General features: G+C 38.8%; 2 protein-coding genes across 4 annotated transcripts; one reads left to right on the top strand and one right to left on the bottom strand.

Moving 5' to 3' along the window:
- The first annotated feature begins 2634 nt into the window (after positions 1–2634).
- METTL9 (methyltransferase like 9) lies at positions 2635–23004 on the top strand. Of its 2 annotated transcripts, none has more exons than XM_052773008.1 (5): positions 2635–2961; positions 7546–7736; positions 10008–10217; positions 11307–11491; positions 22275–23004. In XM_052773008.1, the coding sequence occupies exons 1-5, from the start codon at positions 2788–2790 to the stop codon at positions 22478–22480; spliced, it is 966 nt and encodes a 321-aa protein (XP_052628968.1). In that variant the 5' UTR covers positions 2635–2787; the 3' UTR covers positions 22481–23004. The 2 variants fall into 2 exon arrangements, with proteins under 2 accessions (XP_052628968.1, XP_052628969.1); XM_052773009.1 differs by lacking the exon at positions 2635–2961 and adding an exon at positions 6134–7039.
- On the bottom strand, positions 15212–21496 carry IGSF6 (immunoglobulin superfamily member 6). 2 transcript variants are annotated; one of them, XM_052773011.1, is made up of 6 exons: positions 21368–21496; positions 19386–19733; positions 18394–18500; positions 17238–17294; positions 16504–16587; positions 15212–15343 (listed from the first exon to the last, which is right to left on the bottom strand). In XM_052773011.1, exons 1-6 carry the CDS (start codon positions 21432–21434, stop codon positions 15305–15307), a joined length of 702 nt encoding a protein of 233 aa, XP_052628971.1. In that variant the 5' UTR covers positions 21435–21496; the 3' UTR covers positions 15212–15304. The 2 variants fall into 2 exon arrangements, with proteins under 2 accessions (XP_052628971.1, XP_052628972.1); XM_052773012.1 differs by lacking the exon at positions 17238–17294.
- Positions 23005–24626: the final 1622 nt, after the last annotated feature.

Genomic DNA, 24626 nt, shown 5'->3' with positions numbered 1-24626 from the left:
CTGTCACTGTGAGTCCTGCTCCAGAAGACCAGGCTCCTTGTGATCACCACAAAGCAAATGCAGGCTGTGTTAAAACCTTTGGGTATGTTTTGGACCTTTTGGACTCTAGGTATTCAATCGATTATAGAAATTTTCCATCAAGAGAAAGAAGAAACACTATCTAAATAGTTGAGGAGAAAGAAAAAAAAGTGATTCCTTTTTTCTGGAAATCCTCTCCCAGCACACTAATTGCTTTGAATGACGTATGCATACACTTATACAATAAATAGTTTTCTGAGACAGTCCAGCAATTGGTTACAATTCCACCAGTCTGTATGCAAATGACAATATATCAAAATTATTACCTAAATATGCATGAATAGTGTGTTCTTTATAGTCTGTCAAGAGAAAAATATGCTTAGTATACAACTACTGCAGCAGAATACTAATGACAAATGTAACATTGGGTAGGAACTTTGAAAAATCTCATTAAAACATACCCAGGTTGTATACTAACAATGCAAAGACAAGAGCTAGCATGTTTCTTAATTTATCTGGTATGCAATTCATTATCTGTATTTTACATGTGATAAAATTAAGCTATGTTTCCCTGTGAACAACATGTAACTAACCCGAAGCAATTTTATTTATTGGTTTACACATTGTGAGCAGATGTCTGTTTAAAAAGCAGCAAATTTAGCTTTTGTGATTTTGGATTTTGATTATAAAGTTGTTTTATATCTGGAGGGAAAAAATAAGCTAATCTGTCTTTACAAACAACACCACACATACAAAGGAGAGTCCTAATCCCAAACCAAATAAAAAGAAATAGACCAAAAAGGCATCTTAACCCATCTAGCTATTGGAGAAAAAAAAATCATCATGTGGAAAACTGTCTAAAGCTCTCATGTCAAAAACTTTCCTCAAGGAGGTTAAACATCAGTGAAAATGAACTGAACAGAAAAATCCTCTGGCAATATTCTGTTGTTGCTCTGGTTTTGCTGATTTCCCAGGATAAGCAAGGTTGGATGCGATTAGTGCTTGATCAGAGGATCTTCCAGGTAGAAGCCAGGATCCTGCGGTGGTCTGACTTCCAGTGTCATCCTTACCAGGAAATTAAGAGGCTAGACTCCAGCCTTTCAAATCTGATCAAAAGGAAAGATACTGATTGCTTGTGGTTGTTAAGAAACATCTTTCTGAGATTGGAGATGATAGCCCTGATGCCATACTCAGCTGGAATTTGATTAATGAGATAGGCTTTGTCTACATTTTCTTTCAGTTTCAGTTGTACACAGTATTCCTTACTTTCTATGCTATTACCACAAATAACCTATGTTTATTAGAGCGTAAGTGAGAAAAGTGGTGCCTAACCCAAACCCACTGTAACTACGGCTTTTGCTCTAGCAAAGGCATATGCTACTGTATGAAAAGCCAAAAGATGTTCATCCAGCTTGACCTGTGGCAGATTAAAATGCTCTGATAAGCACTGTCTGTTCTAGGCTAGCCTTCCTCTGTAGGGTATTAGTTGCATTAAGGATACATTTTTATCCACTACTCTCCACTACGCCCCACTGCATCCCCATGCACAGAAATAGGATGCAGGAGTCCGACTCTGAAGTTTTTGTTTTCCTGCCTACACAACGACCTCTCCTTCCTCTGCGTGCACATCCCACAGCTTGTAGGAAAAAACCTGGATCGAGGGCCTTAGATCCTCCCGTGTGGTGACCCATGCTCCTACCACAGAGCCCAGGCTGCAAGTTTTGTAAAGAAGGCTTTATAAAACAAAACGTTGCAGAAATTCCAGGTGAGCAATAAGGTTTACTCTGAGCCATCGCAACATAGTTATTTACAAGAAAAATTGCAGTATCTGAGGACCTGAAGCCAAACTTTGTATTTCAAACAGTTGTAGTCTTTCATCTGCAGATAGAAATCCCTTTGAAGAGCAAGCCCTGTAATGACCGAATTTATCTTTACATGCTTGTGGGTTTGCTTTTTTTAGGAATCTGGTCACCTCCATGCTTACTGACCTCAAATTTCTGCCTACAGGGAAAAACATGAAGATAATGGAAACCAAGCACAGCTTGATGTGAAGCACCACCTCCATCTTTCAGCATTTACTGTTGCAGCAGCCAAGAATTTCTCAAACGGATGAACTCCTCCCAAAATTTTGAACCTCAATTAAAGAAAGGATCTCATTCCAGGGAGGTCCTCTGGACCGACATGAACCTGAACTACCACGGCGGTGTGTGGACGACACCAGGGCGGATAACGGGCCGGGAGCGTGGCGGCCGCCCCTCGCCTCAGCCGCGCGCCCTCGGCGTCCCCTTCGCCACCGCGCCTCCCGCCCAGGGCGCTCTGCGCACGCGCGGCCCGGGTGAGAGGGCGGCGCCAAGCACGTGCGCGCCTGAGGGAACCGGCGCGAGCCCCTCTGAGGTGTGTGTGGGGGAAGCTGGCCGCCCGCCGCCGGTGACCGGAGCGGGGAGGAGGGAGCGGTACGGACCAGCCGCCGCCAACCTGCCCCGCTCCGGTTTGAAAGCGGCGGCCCGTGCCGCGCCACGGCCCCGCCCGCCCTGTGATTGGCGAGAGAAAGGGAGGGAGCGGGTGCGCGCCAGGCCCCGGCGTGTCGCAGCGAAGCCGTCCGGCCGGCCCCCGCTGCCGCGGCGCCACGCGTTCCGCACTGAGCGCGTGTGCGGGCCCCGGAGGGGAGCCGAGCCGAGCCGGGCGAGTTGCGTGCTGCCGGCGCCGCCGCTGCCATGGAGAGGGGAGGCGGCGGCAGCGGGAGGGGGTGACTCCGCGCCCCTTCCCCCGATGAGACTGTGGCTGTGCTGGCTGGGCTGCTACACCCTGTTCCTGTGGGTGCTGAGGAGGAGGATGTGGTCTGGCCCTGCCAGGTACCTGAGGAGCCCTTTATCCAGGTCCCTCTACGTGAATATGATGGGCAGCCACAGCCAGACAGCCCCGGGCGCCAGGGAGAACCACCAGGTACAGCCCCAGAGGCAGCCGCCCTTCCCGCCCCTCCCCTCCCCCACCCCGCCTTCCCTCCCCGTGCCCGGCGGGGCCGGGCTGGGCTGGGGGGGCTCCCCCCCCCCGCAGACACAGGGGCCTCCCTCCCGCCGCCCCCAGGGAAGCCGGGGAGCTCCGCTGGGGGCAGCGGGCGGGGGGGGTCCTCGGCCGCCGGGGCGCCCTGAGGTACCGGCCGCCGCGGGGTGGGGGGGGCAGAGGAGAGGGGGACCCTGGTGCGGGCTGCGGGGGGCACCGGGCCGGGCAGCGCCAGACAAAGAGAGGGAACTGCTCGGTCCTCCCGGTGAGAAAGTTGACGTGTGCCCTCCGTGCGAAATACGTGCGGGAGCCTGCTGGGGAGGTGAGGTGGGGTACCGGGGCTGAAGAGCCGCAGGGGGAAGGTAGTCGGGGCTGGATGCCGGCGAAGAGTGCCAGAGGCTTGGGTGTTCGCCGCGGGAGGGTCGTCGGAGCGAGTCCGGCGGTAACGGCGGGATGGGGAGCCAGCGCGGTGTCCCGAGACTGATAATGCAACGGGTTGGGTGTCAGAGCTGCTCCTGAGAGATGTAAACCTTCGTTTTGCGTTTTTCTTGGTGAGCTCTGTAGGTACGCTTGAATGGAGTTTGCAGGTGGTGTTGAATGGGGTAGGTTTGCAATCAAAGACGTTTTTAATTAATATTGATGTATCTAGAGGAAAATAGAAAAAGTAAGCAACTGGGAAACCGCGAAGCTCACAGAGGCCTTGGAACAGTAGTAGGTGGCAAACTAGAAATGAGTTTGCAATGTGATACGACTGTGATAAAAGGTTAGTGCTATATTTGGGCAGTATAGGCATGTGGATCAGTACTTTGTGGAAAAGTTAGGGACTATACCCTTGCAATGCAATGGTTATGTGATATGATTGTGTTTGGAATATGTTCAGATCTGCGCTATGTGTTACCAAAACGCTACTGAAAATCTGACAGGAGTTCAGAAGGGCTAACAAAAGCTCATAGTGCTGAAGGAAAATACCGACTTATTCTAAGTAAAATATACAGAGCCGAGCTAATGAAGAAGATGTAGCATAAATACATGAGGACTGCTGTACAAAGAAGAACACAATTATGCACTATAGTTCTTCAAGCTGATCCATTACTGGAGCTTTTTTAGTGCTCTGAGTGGGCACTGACACCCAGAATCTTGCTACTGAGTGAAGGTATTACTAGGGTTTAATGAATAATGGTCTGCTCTTTGGATCATTCAGTACATAAGTACAAGAGAAGCAGAATTCAGATTTACAGAAAGAACTTCCTTCTGGTGAACAAAGAAAATCTGAAAGTCTTTTTTGTTGTTAAAAACTACTAGAAAGACAAGTCAACCAAGGAAATGTGTTATGGAGATGATTATGTCATTCACAGGTAGATAGATGGTCTGCAGTGGATACTCTCCATTTCTAATTTGTAAGATCTAGATTTTAAACCTGAAGTATTGATTATTTAGAAAGTTCAGTAAGATTTGTGATTGCTGAGTTTGTGAGTTTACTCGTAAGTAAGGATTGCATGTTGAGCCCCCGGTACTTTTACTCTCTATAGTGTTACTGACTTCATTAGTTTTGCGTAAGTTAGCTAAAAGAACATTTTCTTCCTTTCACTAATACTAAGCAAGAGTTGTCAATAATTATAATTTTTATTATAAAAAAGGTCTTAACTTACCTTTTCAGATTTTTGTGCTGTAGTTTTTCTACTGTTGTGCTATAAGAGGTTGGTATGCTTTCTGTCGTGAAACTAGTGGCCTGAAAAGGGCATTTCGTATATTGTACATGGAGGAAAACAAGGGCAGTTTCTGTTCTGAGGAAGTAGTTCCAGAATTAAGCTGGTTTTCATCAGTTTTGTCATTTGAAATTTGGGTTGGTTTCATCCTGTGTGGCTTTTTTTTTTTCTTCTTCTTCGTGTAGTTTGCTATCATTTCTATTATTCACTAGTGTTATATAGGTAGTTGCCAATAACCTTATTGGCACGGTTAACCGTGAAGAAGAAATTAGAGGAGGTCTGTGAACAATGCCGAATTTCGGAAGCAAGCTTCTCTTCTCACATTTGTCACCATCATTGTTCTGCCAATGGTTATGTCAATATATATCAATACTTGGAAGTCTTAAAGACAAGAATTTTAGGACTGTTGGTTTCCATGGTCAGATCCTGGAACTACAGGTGACAGTTCAGTGCAGTACCAAGGTGTGTGAGCTCAGGTACAGCATATATGTAGCCATATTGCTTATGGAACAAAGCCTGTGTTTCCCAAAGCTTTGATAGTTGGATACATTTTCTTCTGGATTGAATAAGGCAACACATTGAAAATGGCAGATCATCTGAGCCACTCCAAACCTGTCCAGTGTAGCTAGGCAGCAGCCTCATGAATGAACCTGACACATATCCCAGCCTGCGCCTCAGCATCTTGGGATTGTTCGCTTCTGCCAGACTCGAAATTGGCCTCTGAAGATGGATGGACAAAGTACACAGGCTGCTGCTTTAGTGGTTTTTCACAACTCAGGATTCCTTTTGGGAATCACTGGACTATGCTGATTAATTTAACTAGCACTGTGCTGCAGTGAGAAAACACCTAAACTGGTAAATCAGCAGTCTCACGAATCCCTGTGCCAGGCTCCATCCTGTGGTACAGACTTGCTCAAAACCTGGTTTTTAGAGGAAGGGATCACTTACTTGTGCTACGTACCTACACGTGTGTTTAAAAATACAGTTGAGAGTCTGATTCTGCCAGAAATGTAGCCATTATGCAAGCGGTTTTCCAAGTAAACTTAAGCAGGCATATGTTTGCTCCTCGTCTGAAGGGTCTTGACATCCCTTGCTACTTTGGGTCAGTGTTTGACGGAGCCCCTGTTTATGAATCTAGCATAATGATCTTGGTGCAGCTGTCTACGCTCCTCTGCTTGCTGGCACTATAATTGTGAAGCAGCAGGGCACTGGAATAAGAACCCTGTCCCATTATTACTTGTATTACAGTAGTGACTGGAAGTCCCATTGTGCTGAACACTGTGTAAACATGCGTTAAGTGACTGTTCCTCTCCCAACAAGGTACAACAAATGTGAAGGAATCAGGATATAAGCGTACATATTGCATAGTATGGCTACACAGACTTGGGGAGTTATCCCAGCTGACCATTTGCTGTCCTTCTATATGCTTTTTTACAAGATTCTGTTAAAACTCTCCATTTCTCTTTAAGAAATGTATAACTCCCTATCTGCACAATAAATACATGCAGCCAGGTTAAGGAACGTTATTGCAAGATCTAAGGGGGAGATAAGAGAGTATTAGCTGTAGGGAATAATTCTTGATATTAGAAAACAGACACAATAGCATTAGAGATTCTGTGAGAAGGACTGACAATAACTCTGCATAAGCGTAGGAGAGTGAAAAATAAGAGACATTCTTAATTAAAATTACATTTAAAACTTTTTTTGTAACTTCTGCATATTGAGGTGGGGGGGTAGCTTGGCATTGCAACCTAGCAATGAACAACCTTTTGAATTTTATTATCAGTGCTGACATTCCAGAATGCTGTAGCATTAGAGGCATTTGCTGGAGGTGCAGAAGATGGCCATGAGGGTCCTAAAATTTCAGAATTTCCATAGGTTTGCCTTATTTTGCATGAATTTTTTGCATTTAAAATAATGTAAAGCAGGTGTTAAAGAAGGACTTTAGATATGCCTTACACCTGAGTAGTAAAATATTAGGATATTATATGGTTTATTACTTTTCCAGCTAGATTTGATATCAAAGAGTAGCATTCTTTTTCTTCACAATTAATTTAACAATAGCTTGCATATCAGTGTTAGTTTAGTTTGTATAGGAGTGGTTGTTACCAGGTAACATAAGGCGAATGGAATCATTGGCCCATTTTAGCTTGGGCTTTAGATTTTACCAATATAAAAGTATGTAACTGCCTTTCAGCTGATACTGATGACTTCCTAGATGTGGGAACCTGCTCCTTTGTTTAGTAGAGATGCTGGAAGGCAGCTTCATAGACATAATTGTTTTGAAAGACTTGTGGACCTGCTTCTTGGTACTGGTAAGTGAAGAAACATAGTCCAGCAATGCTGTAAGACAGACAAGCTGTGGTCTAAAGTATTGATTGGATTCTTTATCTCCTTTCCTGGAAAAATACTGCAAATGCACTTGCTGATTTCTTTTCAGAGGATGCCTAGGGAAAAGTTGAGAATGAGTTGGAAGATAGAAAACAACGTTACCCCACTTCATAGTATTTTATCAGTGTGGTGCTGTTCCATAAAGGACCTGTGTTTGCTTTCCAGTGAATTTGTAGAATTCTTCAAAGTACAGGGTAATGATTAAGACAAAAATTAAAAGCATTATTTCTTGGCAAGTAATTGGTCCTCACTTGATTACAATTCAAATCTAAGTTAAATTAATCCTGAAGGTTGTTGAAAAGTCTGTAGGAAAAACTAAGTTTTTATGTTTACGGAAATTGATAATATCCTTCCCTGTATTCAATTTGTTTTAACTACTTCTGGTTTTATATTGCTGAACTTCTTAATGACCCTTTATCTCTTTCTCTAGTGGTATGTCTGCAACACAGAACAGTTATCTGAATCCCTTCAGCCTGTTTTTGTCCAGAGTTACCTTGACCAAGGAACACAGATCTTCTTAAATAACAGCATTGAGAAATCAGGCTGGCTGTTTATCCAGCTCTATCACTCTTTTGTGTCCTCAATTTTTAGCCTCTTTATGTCTAGAACATCTATCAATGGGTAAGTGAAAAGTCAATCTTAGGTAAACTAAATACAGTTTGGATTTAGAGTTTTCAAATGTTCAGCCCTACCCCTTGATCTGTCAGCTTTTCTTAAATTTGTAGTTAGTTTTCCCTTTGTCAGTCTAAGAGATCTGAAATGCCTTACTGTGCTCTTCACGCCCAATCCTCTTAATTGAAGAACACCATTTCCAGTATGAGGGGACAAAGGATGTAATTGCAATTAATAAGAGACAGTCAGAGGACTCCAATTGTATTTTATAACCATTACTTGTATTAATTTCCTTCTGAATAAAAGAGTGTTCTCTTTCCATTAGATAATGTATCCCTCTTCCCTCTGCTTTCTTCCCCCCCAACCTTGCCCTTTATTTTGCCTACTACCATATCTATATCAGTTACTGTTGTGATTGTCCTTGTTGAAGATGTCTGTATCCAGTCAGTTCTGTATTGCATCTAAAACTCTTTTCTACTAGAGAGTGCATGCACACCCACTGCAAACCTAGGCAGCTTTCTAAACAGTGCAGAAGTTGGCCGAGTGTTGTGTCTGGTAACACTAACATGGAACAGAGAATTCTGTCCTTTCTCTTATTCTGTAAAACTTAAATTTGTGTGTAAGCTGTACATGGAACAGGTAACTTCTGATGTAGCATGTTTGACTGATGAAACGTCAGGAAAGCAGGAGAAGAGAAGTTCATAAAACAATATTCTCCTAGTCTTATTGCATCAGGCTCTTCTGTGGCTGCAGGGGAGTTTAGCTGTTTGTGAGTGCTTTAGTATTTTTTCCAAAAAAGTCAGTGCCTTTTTTTGCTCATGTCACCCCATTCAGACATATGTTTAACAGTTTTGACCTTGTGAATTTTGTTACATTTACCTGATTTCTCCACCATCACCACCTCTGCACCTACTACATGCTTCTGCACAGTCTGATATGAGGATAGTAGCTGTCCACTAAGGCTAGAAAAATAATCGTTTTCCTTATTTTCTAACCAGATGACTTTATGAGCTTCCCTGTGGTGTTCTTAGTTACTTGCAGCTTTATATAAATGTTCCTTTGGTTTCCTATTCTTCCTTTCTCTTCCGTTTTTTTTCAAAGGCTCTCCAGTGCTTTGAATAACACCTCATAGTGCTGTTAGGAATAATAGCTGTGAGCCAATTATACAGCGTGGACTGACACAAGTGTGCTGCAAGGGGGCTCTACTTAAATTGGCTGTACTCTGTTTATTTTTATACATTTCATATCCCACTTTAGTTTCTTCTATATGACTTTGTATGCTCTATCCTTTTTGTTTGTTTCTTTGGTTTTTAGTACAGTCAGTCTTTCCTAGGCTGCCTCTTTTTCACATTTTTTTATTCTTTGATTCTTTTTATCTTTGTTTACCTTTTTTCCCCTTGCACATAAAAGATTTCATTGTCTTTAAGTTTAGCCTGCTATCCAACATCAGTTTAAATAATAGTATTTAGCTACCTTCAGTGTATTACTGACCAGTTCTTTTTCCTCTGCTTGTTCTCCTAACTCTTTCATCTTCTGAATTCTGCTATGACAGCTGAAATCCGTCACTACGTAGTCTTCAAACAGTTATGGGCGGGTATGTCATTGACTTGATCTATAAGGAATCCAACTGTCACCTCTACCCAATTCCTTAATGAGTTACCTATTTTCTGTTCCACAGCTCTTCATCTTGAAAGCAGGATCTGCAGATAGCAGCAAAAGCCATTGTAACATACAACTAAAAAAAAAAAAAATCTCTTTTGCCGCTCCAGCAGTGTTACCCCCATCCTTTCTTTAAACCTGTTCCCTGGCTTCCCTCCTACTTCTACATCCTATTCCTCATTCATTGTGCATACTTCTGTGTCTGCAGCCATTTTATTTCCTTTGCTATTTTATCTTTTTTTTTAAGGTAGGTGGCAGAGATTCAAATCTGCAATGTGACAAATAAGGTTCAGCCTTTATTTTATCTTTCCCCCTCTTTCCCTCCCTGCTGCTTTTTTTTTTTTTTTTTAATGCGATCATTTTCTTGAGCTGCACCCCATGAGCTCTTCCTTACCTAATCAAATTCCTGCTGAAGTCTTAACCACTGTAACTGCATGTGGCTATGTGTTTGATCTCTGACAAGTGCAAGGCAAGTTGAACTGGATTTAAAATTTATCTGAGCAGTGACCTTGTCTACTGTTATGTGTGACTGGTTGCTGCCAAAGCACATTCTAAATGACTTCATTGTCCTTCCTGTTAAAGTTCGTACAAAATTGATCATTTCTCATTTTTACATTTCAGGCTGCTGGGAAGGGGCTCAATGTTTGTGTTTTCCCCAGAACAGTTTCAAAGACTGCTTAAAATAAATCCAGAATGGAAATCCCACAGACTTCTTGATTTAGGGGCTGGGGATGGAGAAGTCACTAAAGTCATGAGTCCTCACTTTGAAGAAATCTATGCCACTGAATTGTCTGAAACTATGATATGGCAGCTTCAGAAGAAGAAATACAGGTATTGGACTGAATGCTCCCTACATCCTTTATAGCAGACATTAGAGCAAAGTAATCTATTCGTAATATTTAATGAATGTTCAGTATGTTCAGTCAGTTTTTCTATTGTTTCTCTATTGTTATGGAAAAGGTTAACCTGTACAAAAGTAAGAAAAGAAACATGTCTGATGTTCCCTCTTACCAGTGCTTTTGCTATGCAGACGTTCCCTGTTATCAGTTAAGACAAAATAGGCAACAACCATTTTGAAGTCTCTTTATTCATAGCTTGCATAAATTGCTTTAATCAAGAGAGTCAGAAAGATGAGATTCAGATGAACAGCCTAAATAAACAGTCCAAAATCACAAGAGGAAAATACAGGTACTGCAGAGAAAGCAAACTGAATCCTGGCAATAGGGATACCTCAATAATCTGTGTCTATCTAATCCCACAGTATAGATGACTGTGTAAAGATTCTTTTATTCTTGCTACGCCTAGGTCCTGCTGTTGAGACTGAATAATATTTAGTAAAAAAACCCTCAGGACTTTCAGATCTTTGTTCATGCACTCGTCACAGCTCCTGGAGGTTCTTGCAAGCAGCAGATCCAGTCTTGTTGGGTAATGGTTAGTATTTCAGGCACTATATCCCTAGACTTCAACCCAAAGAATGAAGGAATTGTGGATTTCTTTTCTTCACCTGTCTTTGAGTGGAAACTTTGCAATCTGGGTTTGCACACTGGTAAATCAGAGTAGATAATAGAATGCAGCAAGCCATTAATTATATTTCAGCTTTGCTGTTTCTTGAGAAGTATCTTCAGTTTTATTCTAGGACAACAGATTTTTTTAATACCTGGGGTTTTGGTTTTTGTCTCCTTTATTGCCTGATGATTGTAAGGCAATATAAAGGTTCGTATGGCTGGATATATAGCCATGCCCATTGTTGATTTAGTTTTCTTTTGCAAAAGACCAGAAGGATCATGTCTGTCTTCTCATTGCCTAGGTGGCTGACCTTACCTGCACTATCAACACATCCGTAGGGAATTTTGTCTTCAGTGGTTCTCTCTGAACTCAGCTTGTGTTTGTTTAACAGACTGTATCTCTTTCCCATTGCAGGGTGCTTGGTATAAATGAATGGCAAAACACAGGATTTCAGTATGATGTTATCAGCTGTTTGAATTTGCTGGATCGCTGTGATCAACCACTGACTGTATTAAAAGATATTAGAAGTGTACTGGAGCCAACTAGAGGCAGAGTCATTCTAGCATTAGTTCTGCCATTTCACCCGTATGTGGAAAATGGTAAGTACACAGATTAATAGCTATTTAGGCAGGTAAAGAAAACATTTGTAGGTTATAGTATCCCAAATTAAATGTTTAATAAATAATTTGCATGTTTGTATTTGATTTTTGCAAATAACTTGTATGGTGCATGTTCAGAAGTATGAAATCATAGGTAAATAGGCCACATGATGTAAGCTGTTTTCTTAATTCCCCAACATACATTGTTGGCACCACCAAAAAGCTCAAATATTGAAGTCACATATCCTGTTCTGCAGGTTGCCACATTTGAGCTGTGTTGGAGCAACATGGGAAAACTGGTTTCTGATTAGGGCCCTCTGCTGCTGTCATATAGGTAACCCCAGTTGTCTCTAGCAACCAATTGAGCAAAACCATCAGAACTATCTGTAATACTGAATAGAGCAGTTCAGATCAAACTGTTTCAAGTGTTCCAGATGAACTGCACCTAAAAATTCATAAGGAGATAACATTCACTTTCCAACATGAGCTCTCAAAGTAAAATATAGACCCCTACTAATACAAAGTATCAACCACTATTTATATTGTATTAGTAACTGAAATAAAAAAGTAAAATTAAGTGCCAAAGCCCCATTATTTCCCCTAGTTGCATTTTAAAGGAGTACATGAGAGATTTTCAATGAACCTGTCCTTATGACTAAACTTCAAAAGAGACTAGAAACTTTTTTTTACCTGCCTATGATTGTGGATTCAGGTTGAGGCACCCTAAAGGTGGTTTGAATTCGAGAAGGCTGGTGTTCATCAGTCATCGTTTGGACACTGTCTCTCCTTGAGTATTAAGACTTGTCTGTGGAAAGGCATGTATGCCCAGAAAATACAGAACTAATAACCTTAAAAATCTGGCAATCACAAATGCATCAAACTGTATCTGTTTTCTGCTTTTTATATGCCAGTGGTATTTTGGCAGGAGGAGGGGGAGGGGTAAAAAGTTTTAAGTGTAAAAAATAATGCCATCAGATGAATTGCTTAAAATACAGTATTTGAGTGTATAATTTTGTAACTATTCTGAAAATTAGTGTGTCTTAAATGAGATGGGGGGGGTTGACTTACACATCTGTACAGGATTTCAAGCATATTTGGTTACAGCTTATTGTGGAACAATATGGCTTCCTCTTTTAAAAATTCTTTAAAATTCCAAATAACAGTAGTGTCTTTCTAGTCTTTCATTGGCATATTAGAAGCAGAAATTGAGAAATTATTTGGATGGCTTTTTTGTTTGTGTGCCTTCAAAACTGTGTGCCATTGTGTTTTGCAATCGCTATTGCACCCAGCAGCTACTTTTCTGCAAGTTGTTGGGTAACCATATGACAGGCCACATGCAACTTCCTGGCTCAGCAGGAGGTAGATAAGTTAAGGAAGAAACTATTCTAAGTCTGTTTATATTCTTCATCATTAATCCCCTACAGTATACTGGGAGGAGAAGAGAGTGTTAAACTTATAAATCCCAAGGGACTGGAAACTTGTTCTGTGATTGTTGAACTCAGTCATTCCTACTTGTTGAAAGTTGAAATCTGTTGTAAGATGTCTTGTAAACCAAAGTCATACTTTTGTTCGTGGTGGTGACTTGTAGGAGATTATTATTCACTTTGCTTAAGGCAGTTTTGTTTCCTTAATATGTTCTGAAACTTAAAAACATATTCAGTTTGTCTCTTTACCACTATTATGGATATGGGCCCATATAAACTTCTTTAGACAATACAAGTTAACACACAAAAGTTACTGTCATTCCACTGAAGCTTTCCAACTTAAGATCTATTTAACTGTAGTCTAAAGAAATAAACAATGAACTGCCAGACTGTCCTCAGGATGTACAAATGATTTTAGAATTTTGTTATTTTCATTCAGGTATTCTACAAGATGATGCATTTTAAAAAGTGTTAGATGTGTACATATGCTTTATATTTACAAAAAAATATATACTTGGAACATTCAAAGAGGAGAACGTTTCATGGCTCAAGTAACTTCTTGTAGCAGCTAATTAAAAACAGTTCAGGCCCGCCTAGGGAAATTTTTGAATTTTAGAGGGGGGAACAAATGGAGAAGACATGAGGCAGGTAAGGTGTTTGATCAGTGTATAGATCAGTTTCTAGAAATGGAGAAATTATTTTAATCAAAACAAGATTACATGTAATGGGAGGGTAATTGTGGAAACTGTCTATGTGAATAACATAAAACTTGCTTTAAGAGAACAAAGCAAGGTGGAGGAGGAGGTAAAATATATTTCAGTGCTTACTGTTTCTGGAATTACAGTGACACCTAGAGTCCAAAGTAGCTTAATCATAAATTCTTTCTGGGACTTCTCAGAGTTTTATTTTCAACATGCAGAACAAGTAATGCACTTACTGCACATGTCTAAATTTGGCAAGTAAGCTGGATGAATCATGAGGTATTAGACTAGTCACATAAGAACATGTATTATTATAACTTGATATTTTTTATAGGTATCCCATAGGGTCATAAAAAATCCTTTGTATTCCCTAATATAGACATCATATTTATATAAAGGCATTATTAGATAATATATGACTAGACTGGTTTAAGTTTCTCTAAATTAAAAACGTCAGAGACACCATACTTCAGAAGTAGTAAACACTAGCAGTCTGGGATTGTGAAATTTTCTTGTTGAACACCTTAATGTCCTTGTGATTGATTGACAGGGATAAGAAGACAAATGTGTGTTTCCATCTTCCTGAAATACTTGGTACTAAGTTGAGCTGGAAACACAGTACTGTGCTAGATGAACCCTTGCTTTGTCTCAGTTGTCAGTTCTCATCTCACTGAAGTGAGAAATGGTGTTTCATTTCTTAAACAAAGCTTTGCTTTATTTAAATGATGATAAAAGATGCAGCTGTTCTTTTGTAGAGAGAATGCGTGATACTAACAGATCTCTTGTAAAAGTGCTGATTTTGTAGACTGTCTAGGTAGTAACTGCTGGGAAAAAAAAAAGGTACTTTAAAAAAAAAAAGTATACTACCTTGACTAGGGAGTATACTTCTGTGTTCATGCTTGTATCCCATGTTGAACAGGCATGTAAAGGCAAAACTTGGTGCTCCAGGTAATCCTGACTTTGGATGGTAGGACTGGAAGATGGGGGTTGTCTGTCTAGCAAGTGAATTTTAATATTGCAGGAGCAACCTTCTCACTGTGACCACTACTTTCCTTTCCTAAACAGGCTAGGAATAAGCTCCCATCCAAATGAGCTTTACCATGATAGTACATGCATTTATATTGTCTGTTTTTTCTGCTTGCCTGTCTACAGAATACATAGCTTTTGCTCTGTTTAAGCTGTTGTTAAGACTCAGTAACTGTTGATCTGTATATCTGTTACGTCGATAACTATCACATTAACATGACTAAAACCAGAATTTCAGCTATGAAATGAGTTTATTTTCTGTTGGTGTCAAATATCATACATCTTTCACAAATGCTCAATTCATGTAAAAGCAATACATGTAAATTTATGTAAAATGAAGAAAAGAGAATTAAATAGAATTAAATCTCAACTAGAAAAAGGAAACTTTTATGAAGCATTAGCCGTTAACTTATAAAAGATGAAGAAGTCTTTTCCCATGGTTCTTATTCTTGCCAAATGGAAAATGGAAGTAATATATAACATAGATGTAATGTACAATGCACTTGGTTTTGGTGATCTGTTTAGAAAATACTCTTGAAGAACACTGCCCTGCAAGGTTTTCTCCTCTCAAAGCAAAGAATGTCTGTGAAGAAGCTTAACTTCTTCGTCTGCCCCTTTGCTTGCATGAGAAATATTGACAAAGTCTGAACTGCCACACATGCTCATCTGTTCTGATAAACAGTGTCATCTTCCAAAACATCCTAAGGGAAAAATGTAGAAGTATTTCGTTACTGATGTGAACTTTTTTTTTTTTTAATAAAGGCAGAATTTCCTTTTTGAGACAAACTCCATCCCTTTACTGTTTCAGTAAACTCCTTTATCCCCACTTATCCAGTTGCTTTTGTCCATGTGGCATCTACAGGATTTAAAACATATTGCTTTTCCTCTTGGCTTTTCCTAATCTTCAGGGAGCACAGAGGCAGTAAAACATACCCCTTTTTTTCACTGTGATCATATCTGATGCTCAAACGAAAGACCAGGTCATGTCAGCAGGGACTTGAAGTCTTTAAAGGTGTAATTACAGAGGGAAACAGTTGGGGCTGTATGGAAATAAATGAAGTAAAAATGTTTAGAGGAGAAGTGTTTGACTTTGTTCTGTGTTTCTTTTGGTTTCTCCTTGCATCTCTGAAGTGGTGCAGTCCACACTCAGAATAGGAAAGAATTTATACAGTTTCTCAAGAGAAGCAACATTTTTGAAGCAGGATTTTGAAGCCCTTTTCGTAGCTTGCAAATACATGTGACTTCTAAAGTTGTTTTTTTGTAACTTACATGGCATATGCAAAATTATTGTCATATGGTCATATAAGACTTATTGGCATAAATTTGGAATGATGAAATAAGTTGTGTGGCTTTACCCAGTGATGTTGAATATTTAGTTTAGGCTCTGTAAGTTGAAGGAGGGGGAAATATCTGTAAGAATGTTGTAGAACTTTTATTAGAGTTTTGTTACATTTCTGTCACCTAGCTACCCTGGGCTTAGGAAGCAAGAGGAACTATAATAGAAATATTTTTCAAAAATGAACTCTTAATAGCTCTATGCGTTCTACCAAACAGTCCAGAACCACTTGTTGAGACCTCTTCTTGGCAAAATACAAATTTATGGAAGCTTCATTTTTAAAAGTACATACATACATTCTATATGGTATATAGTATCATAAATATATAATTGTCTGTGTATGGTTATTTAGAATGCTTTATAATGTCTTTGACTGTTGTGCAGAACACTTTTTTTTTTATACCTCTATCAACTTTCAAAAAGAAAGTCTATTTCCAGAGGGAGGAAATAGAAATGGTATACTCTTAAAAACTGTCAGTTCCTCTTTTTCCCCATAAATTTCGGTATTGTTAGATAGATACTTACAGGCTGTTGGCAATGTTCAGCATACCTCTGCTTATGAAGTTCTTGGGCAATGGCTTGAAAAATTTTTCGTCCGCTACTGATTTTCTGCAAATTATTTAAAATATTTTAGGTCAGTGCTACATTTGAAGTTGGGGTAAACAACTTTTCTACCTTTTATAATTCTGATTTTTTCCCTGTATATGTCTTCGGGAATGTTACTAAATAATACTTTAAGAATATACGGTTTGGCAGGCAGAAGGGTTTTAAATTACATTAATATTACATCTCTTAACACATATACCTTCTTTAATGGATATTTAAATGTATGGCTTCTGATTTTTATTCAAGGATACATGGTGATAGAGGCTCTTAATAGACTTGTTTTAAATACTTTAGGGCTTACCTGAATGCACCATTTAAACAAAAAATTAATAGCAAAACCTGTTATTTTTCAGAAGAAGTTCGAACAAAATTTACTTAAAACATAAAGGAAGCTGTGTATTAGAGATGGCCTTTACATAGATTGACTATCCTGTATCCAATTTGTTTAAAAGAAATTATTTAGCTAATGAGTTAAAATTAGTTAAATGTAAAATCATTAACTAGTTTTGTACAAATCTGAAGTGAAGCCTTAACAGCTGTGAATGTCCCTAACTGAATTGTCAATTAATCACAAAATTGATGCCAAATATATTTGAAAAAGACAGGAAAAAAAGTTCTGAATCACAGACAAAGCAAACAAAGTGGTAACATACAGAGTCCTCTGTTCTTTGGTCTTCATTCCCACTTTTCTTTAGCAGCTTTGGTTTTAACTGGAGGGAGGGATAATAAAATAAAAAACTATTAAAACATAAGGTGAGAAGCCAACTGCTAAGGTAGAATAGTTAAAAGCGTTGCCCTTTTACAGTGTAAAACAGTTTGTAGATAAAAGTCTTTCATTAGATCAGCTTATACCATTGGAAAAATCAGAGTTTTCAAGTGTGTAAAGGCCTTTTTCAGCTTCTGGTAGTAGATGCTGCAGGTATTTTTGCTTTGAGTACAGTGGGACCTGCCTGAAGCACTACCCAATTCTCAAAAATAAACCAATGGCATCACAGATACTGGTTTTTCCCCTGAAGAAGTCTTGATTAATTTTTCCCACTATACTACTTCACCCAGTTTAAAGAAAAACAAAAATCGAAATGACTGTCCTGCCTTTATGCTTAGACAGTGATCACTACAGCAAAGAACCATTTTACCATATCATACCATTTAGGACTGTGAAGTCCTCTTTCTCATGTCAGTCTCATTATTATGTAAAGATTCCAGTTGCAGCTTTGGGTGTTTTTAACTAAACACAAGGGTTTTTTCTAGATTAAAAAAAATAAAATCCAGTAGTTACGTAATTTTTAACCAGGTGCATTCTAATGTGTTTGTTTCCTATAAGCATAAAACTTTTTCCAAGTCTCTGATATTGTTAAGTTTTACCAAGGTCTGTCTTCAGTCTGCAGTAACTTTACTGCAGCTCACAAATACTTTGACATTAAATTTAAATTATTTTACTTTTACTGGAAACTAATCCAGAGAGTTGATGACTTACAATGGTAATTTCTAGTTTTGCTTTTTGAGTGTGCCTTGATAGATAATCTCCAACTTGCTGATTAATACTCTCAGGATAATTTTAACTTCAGAATACCTTTTCTTTTAGACACTTTACTGAAAAAAGAAAATGTGGTTGCTATTAAGAGTACAGGTATGTGCCACACGAGTTTGCAGATGTGTGCAGCTTATGAACTTCAACCAGCCACCTCTTTAAAACTTAATCATAAAAGTTGTGGAATCTAGGAATGTCTTTTTATTCTCCTTATGGAGATGTTAAAACTGCTTAGATTTACAAAATTAACAAAATCAGAAAAATCACTTTGAGCCTACCTTGTAGACTACAAAGAATGTGAATACAGTAGTGCTGTATAGAAACAGTAAGGATGAGGCGATGATCATGAAGATGAGTTTTCCATTGCTGTGCTGCTTCTCTGCTCCTTTATTAGAAGTGAGTATTAGAATAAAGGACAGTTCTTCTGATTCACATAATTTTCTTAAGATTCATCATTTCAGCCCCCTTCCTCTGAGGAATTAAAAAAACTTCACACACATCAATATTTTCTCGTTAATTTTCAGTCTAAATTCCTTAGTGAGATCACTTTTCTTTTGTTTTGCTAAATATTTGCAATGGCAATGGAGACTTATTGTTGATTATTAACCCTTCCTTTAGGGGTAGACAATAGAATCCAGTTTTCTGCTCTCTTAAAGGAATATCTGAATAAAGCTTAGAGGCTTTTGTTCAGAAATGCAGTTAGAGGAAGGAAGGAATATAAGTAATAATCCAGCTAGGTTTTTTTTCCATTTTAGGCATGTAAAGCTGAAATGTAGTTAATGAAGTCTCATCGCTTTCTTAACTAGAAGGCAGATGATACAAAGGTTCAGAACTAAAACTTTTTTCTCAGGTCGGCACAGTGAATCCCCAGTTCTGAGACTCTGTTGCACCTATTTCCACTAAATGTCAGTTTCTCTACTTCTCATTTTTCTGTTGATACTTCCTTTCTGATAGCCATTAAAGTCTTTATGTAAGAGGATGTAGACTATGGTTAGAAAACACGAGTACAAAATTTCTTTCTTCTGTAGAATTCTGGTAATTTGCATCATATGACAGAACAGTCTAATTAGCAAACAAGGTTAAGATGCTTATTTGTAGAATCCCTCCATGGTTTTACTATTAATATTTTAATTTAGTCATACTACTCCCAATGGTTTTGTTGGTATTTCCATCTTAAATGCCATTCTTGGAAGTGTCAATAAAGACAGTATTTAGGTAAGATAATTTATTTCTTTTAAGATGCTTCATTAAGAAGGAATGATCAACTGACCTGTTTTCATTAGTACTGTTCCATCTCCTGTTTGTTTAGAACGGGGTGAACTTGAATCTGAAAATGCTATTCCACATATATAAACAGCATTGTCATCTACAGTCAGATCATTGATCTGAAGTGAAATGTTATTTTCTGATAAATGTACTTTGTACTTATCATCTGTGCACGTAGGAATACACAAATCCTCATGTTTATTAGTTAAAAAGCGAAACCATAGAACTTGAGGTGGAGACAAGGAGCATCCAGAGGCAGAAAAAGCACATGTTAGGAACACAGTGTGCACAGAGTAGTCAGCTTCCTGAAATCTGGGTTGTGTTACAGTGACTTGGCAGGTATCTGCAGCACCTGTTGAGAATAAAGAATTGGTAATGTGAGGGACAGTTAAAAAGCAAGCCACAGTCTAAAAAGAAAATAAGCTACTTCTGGTTCATTCAAGAAAAGGTGGGAGGAAAGGGAAAAAACAACCGTGTTTCAAACCTGAAATTTTTAAGGTTGTTTACAGCAAATTTTTCTTTTAGATAATTTCTACAGCTTGCCCATGTGTTCATTTAACAGTTTTACCTATGTGGTAATGTGCTTAGCTTTCTGTTTTTCTGAAAAAGTATAGAGAAGATTCATATATCTAAAATAATGTGAATGTCTCCTTTGGCCCTGGAGAAGACCAAAAGAATACTTTGTGTAGTTCCCTGCCTCAGACTTAGTGCTAAGTGTTTTGGGGATTGGGGGGAGTAATTGGGGGGGGGGGGGCTGGGTGTCATGTGACATGCTCAGTGGAGTAGTTCTGCAAGGGTTTCTCTCTCCTCCAATGTTCCTGATCTAAGTGAGACAGCATGATGGCAGGTAGTGGAAATGTCATAAATGGAGACATTTATAATTTAACAATTTCATAACATTGATTAGAATTCATAGTAGTTCCTAGACATTCTTCCACTTCATCACATATATTGACTCTGGGTTTCTAAGGATAATAATATTGCTTGTTAGTTCTGACATTTAAAAAACGTGTGCAGAGAAAACAGGAAGGTTAATCAGAGAAGAGAATTCTAATTAAGGAACTGAAATTTAAGGTTTAAAATGACTGGTCTGGGAGATTTTTTTTAAGTCTTTATAGAAATCCATAATTTAAATACTGCTTTAGTATATTTAATTTTATTCAAATAAATTGCTTAGTTATTTAAACAGTGGTGATAATGAGATTATTACAGTGAAAATGAAGGTAGTATCTTAACAGCATCCTTTTCTACTTCATAGAAAATAACAAATTAGAAGAAAAATAAACTGAAGTCTCTTAATCTGCTCCTGATACACAATTTATAAGCCTGTCCACAGTGGACAATCAGCATTGTCCCTTCATCACTTTTCTCACTGAGTGTTTTATAGACCAAATCCAAGCAGATTCAATGTCTGTGGCTTCTACAGGAATAAAATGAAACTCTACTTCTGCATCTCAACATCAGAGCCGTTCCATAGCAGCTACAGCAATCTGAAGATTGTAGTAATATAAATTGTCGGTGTACCTGCACCCTGTGTGGTGAAAGGCAGTAGCTTGTGCTTCTGCAGTTGATCCCCTTCTCTTTTTCACCTTACTCCAGGGCTCTGGATGGCCTTGCAGAGCAGAACTCCATGGATTCAGTTCATCCAGATACTGTCAGTTCAACTTCCCAAACCCTCCTCCCAAACAAGCACAGCTGCAGTGAAAACCATGCTGCTGTTGCTGGAGCATTCTTTGCAGCAAAATGCAGTATGATTTGACCCAGAAATCATAGATTACAGGAGTATGTCAGACTTTTGGAAGAAAAAGCATTTGCTAACAGTTGTTTAATTTGGAAGTCGTATGAAGATAGCAGAAATTAGCTTGATTCTCAGAAAAACTTTTTACTGCTCTTATTTTGTAGCTATGTTGCAAATCATAACCACAACATTTTCAATCTTGTTTAACTGCTATTACATGGGAAAATATAAGAAGCTTAAAGTCTTACCAGCACCATACAGAATCCAGTCAAATGCCAGCATTAGCACGTTTTTTAATTTGTTGAAAGATGCCATTTCTTGTATCTCTCTCGAAATGATTCTGCTTGAAGGAAGAGGAACTTAGGAGCTCTTTGGAGTTGCAGAACGCTCTGAATCACAAGATTTAGAACTTCCTGTTTAGAAGGGTGTTTACCGTTACATTTAGCAAACTGGTTAGAAGTACAGACCAAACCAGAAAACATTTGTTATTTGTGGATGACATTACTTGGATAATGAGTTAAGAGTTTTAAATTTTGAACTTCTGAGAGTTGTACCTATAATCCTTCAGATTATTTCATTGCATATAACAAATGACAACATGTTTTCCAACATGCTACAGTGTTTGGCTTCTTAATTTTATATGACCCTTAGCAGTCTTTACCATATCAGCTAGTAGGTGGCCACTGGAGGAACAAAGATTCTGTAGCCATCCATTATAAGGTGGTGGTCTACTGATGGAAGCTTCACAGCAAATCATAGTTTTCAACTTGCTGGCTCTATTTACTGTAATTACCTGAAGCCATCTTTGGCCAGACAGTGGGCATAAAGAAAGAATTTTATAATGCTGGAAAAGCTCTTCATTAAATAATCTGTCTGTCCATGTCTGCTGAACACCAGCCTCACTAAGGGAAGTTACTTTTCAGCCAGTCTTGGAACTGCTAGTTAAAAATGTAACAAAAGATAACCTTAAGAGGCGCTGCTTCTGAACAGTAGGCAAAAACTTGAACTGATCTTGCAACAGCTCTACAAATGGCTTGTCAACCTCCTGTTTGGAGTGGAATGGAATATAATCTGTGTAATATGCTTTCTGTAAGAAAATACATCACACAATAAAGTTTTCTTTATCATTTAAACAAAACTGTTTTGTTTTCTCAGTAGGTGGCAAGTGGGAAAAGCCCTCAGAAGTTTTGGAAATCAAAGGGCACACTTGGGAAGAACAGGTGAATAGCCTGCCAGAAGTTTTCAGTAAAGCTGGTTTTGCCATAGAGGCTTTCACCAGACTGCCATACCTATGTGAAGGTGATATGTATAATGACTACTATGTACTAGATGATGCTGTCTTCGTCCTCAAGCCAGTGTAAGCGTGTATGAAGTAAATCTCCAGAATCTAACCCCAGAAGCAGCCTCTGAAAGAGGAGTTTGATTTATGGTTACTTAAAGGGAGGGAATTTGGGGATTGCCATGCTAAATAAATACCATGTAAGAAATTTAAAGGCCAAAATACTAATGTATTTCTTTGTAGTGCGATTAGGAAAAAAAGGTTGTTTTTTAAACAGACTCTTCAGTTGAGAATTTCTTTTTTACCAGCTCTTAAACCAACAATACATTCTGCAGTCCAGCAGTAATGGGGGATATTTTTTTATACTTACCTGCAACAGGGATCAGATCCAAGCAAAAGCAATAGTCCTAATAACGATGAAACTGATACCATGTGAACTGTTGTTAAAGAAATCAAGTGAAATCTGGCAATAAAGTTATCCATTCAGTTCAAGCCTTGTTGAATATAAACTGTTGAAATGGATATTCTTCCATGCTAAGTTACTTTCTCTCTTACTGTCATTCTTCACATGTTTTTAATCATGCTAATAAACTTTTTTTGAGATGACTTTTTGCATTAACTTTTGTGTTCATTTTTGTAACCATAGCCACGCTTGTCTGCAGCAACTGCTCTTTGTGTTGAGAATCAAGCTCTCAGTAGCAGCAGAACCTTGCATTTATTTAAACAGCATTTAAGTATTGTTTAAAGGGATAACAGTCCACAAAAAATGTATCACTTTTGGTTGGGTTTCCTTCATGTTCCTCTCAAAGCCTCATAAATCCTCATTGCTTTTGCATATGCCATTTTCCAGCTAAAGGTGTTATGGTAGAACTTGCCAAAACTGCACTTTAAACTGATGGATTTAATAACAAGCTTTCTAAGCAAGTTGTTCCCAAAAGTTTTCATCTTAAAAAACTTGCAGGCAGTTTCTTGCAAATTTTGTGAGTCAAACTGCCTCTGAGGATCAGGCTATAGGGACCTGAATTTGAAGGTTTTGCTAGCCTGGGACATTTTCTTTTCTTCAGGAACACTAAATAAATGCTATTTATTTTAACGTGTCTTGTTTTAAAAACGCTGTTTAAAATGGAGAATTTCTGGCAGTTGGGATATAACCTTCCTTTAAAACAACAAGTGGCATCATAAGTAGTACAGAACTGGCAAGCGTATGTCTTGCATTGCTTGGGATGTAAGTGTTGTGAGAGAGCAGAGAAACCTCAGCTTGTATATCAGCTGGTAAGTAAAGTAAGAACTGACTTATCTTTTGCTTTTGAAGTCTAAAAAAGTTGCGCATTGTGTGTTTTGGGTTTTTTTTTAATGATTGGTGATCTTATGCCAGGTAGGATGCTTCAGCATGTCTTTTTAGGTTTACCTTGGACTTCCTTTGCCTAACGGTTAGTGATTTCTCTTGCTAATTTAATAGCCTTTTATTCTCAGTCATCTCTGTGGAATAGTAAGTATTCTGTAGTATGGGACAAGGCGTTTGACCGGTGGGGTTTTTTCCAACAGTAATTCAGGCTCAGTATTATTCTTGTTTCAGCACGTGCTGTTGAATTTTGGCACAGAGGACAATCAGATTTGTCTGTTAGAAAAATGAGCTATGTATGCTTTGGAGTGAATCCAGTCATTTTTGTTTTGTTACCTTCATTTGTACTCCTCTAGTAGTGGGAAAATATGTTTCTTAATGTGTAGTGAATTTAGCTTCATGTAGCAAATATGCATTAAGACAAACTTCTTCAAAGGTACTTAAGCGTTTTAATCCCACAGGTTAAAAAACACACGAGACTATGCATTTCACATCTCCTATCTTTTAGTCCTGTCACTTAGGACTTTGGTTTGTAACAGCTTTGAGAGGTTTTGGGACAGAAGGTGCAATGTAAATAATAGTTTTGGGTTTTTTCTTAGGATTTCCTATTTTGTTCCCTCTGTTTAAACAAGTATTCTTACACGTTAGGTGGGGAATTAAAACACTTAGTAAACATGAGCAGTAACAGGGAAAAGCTATGAACAGAGTAAGCTTAAATTCGACAGGATCAAAAACCTGCTTAGTCCTGTTGAATGTACAAAGTAGCCCTGGGTGACTGTACCTACACCTGTACTTCTAAAATCAGAGTTCCTTGCAAAGGACGGGGTGCAGCGTGGCTCATTGTGTCAGGGAAGGGACTTCTTTCTTTCTAGACCTTGAGAGTGCA

This window comes from Harpia harpyja, chromosome 21, assembly GCF_026419915.1.
Source record: "Harpia harpyja isolate bHarHar1 chromosome 21, bHarHar1 primary haplotype, whole genome shotgun sequence".
NCBI classification, from domain to species: Eukaryota; Metazoa; Chordata; class Aves; order Accipitriformes; family Accipitridae; genus Harpia; species Harpia harpyja.
This window is presented reverse-complemented; position numbering and strand designations above follow the sequence as displayed.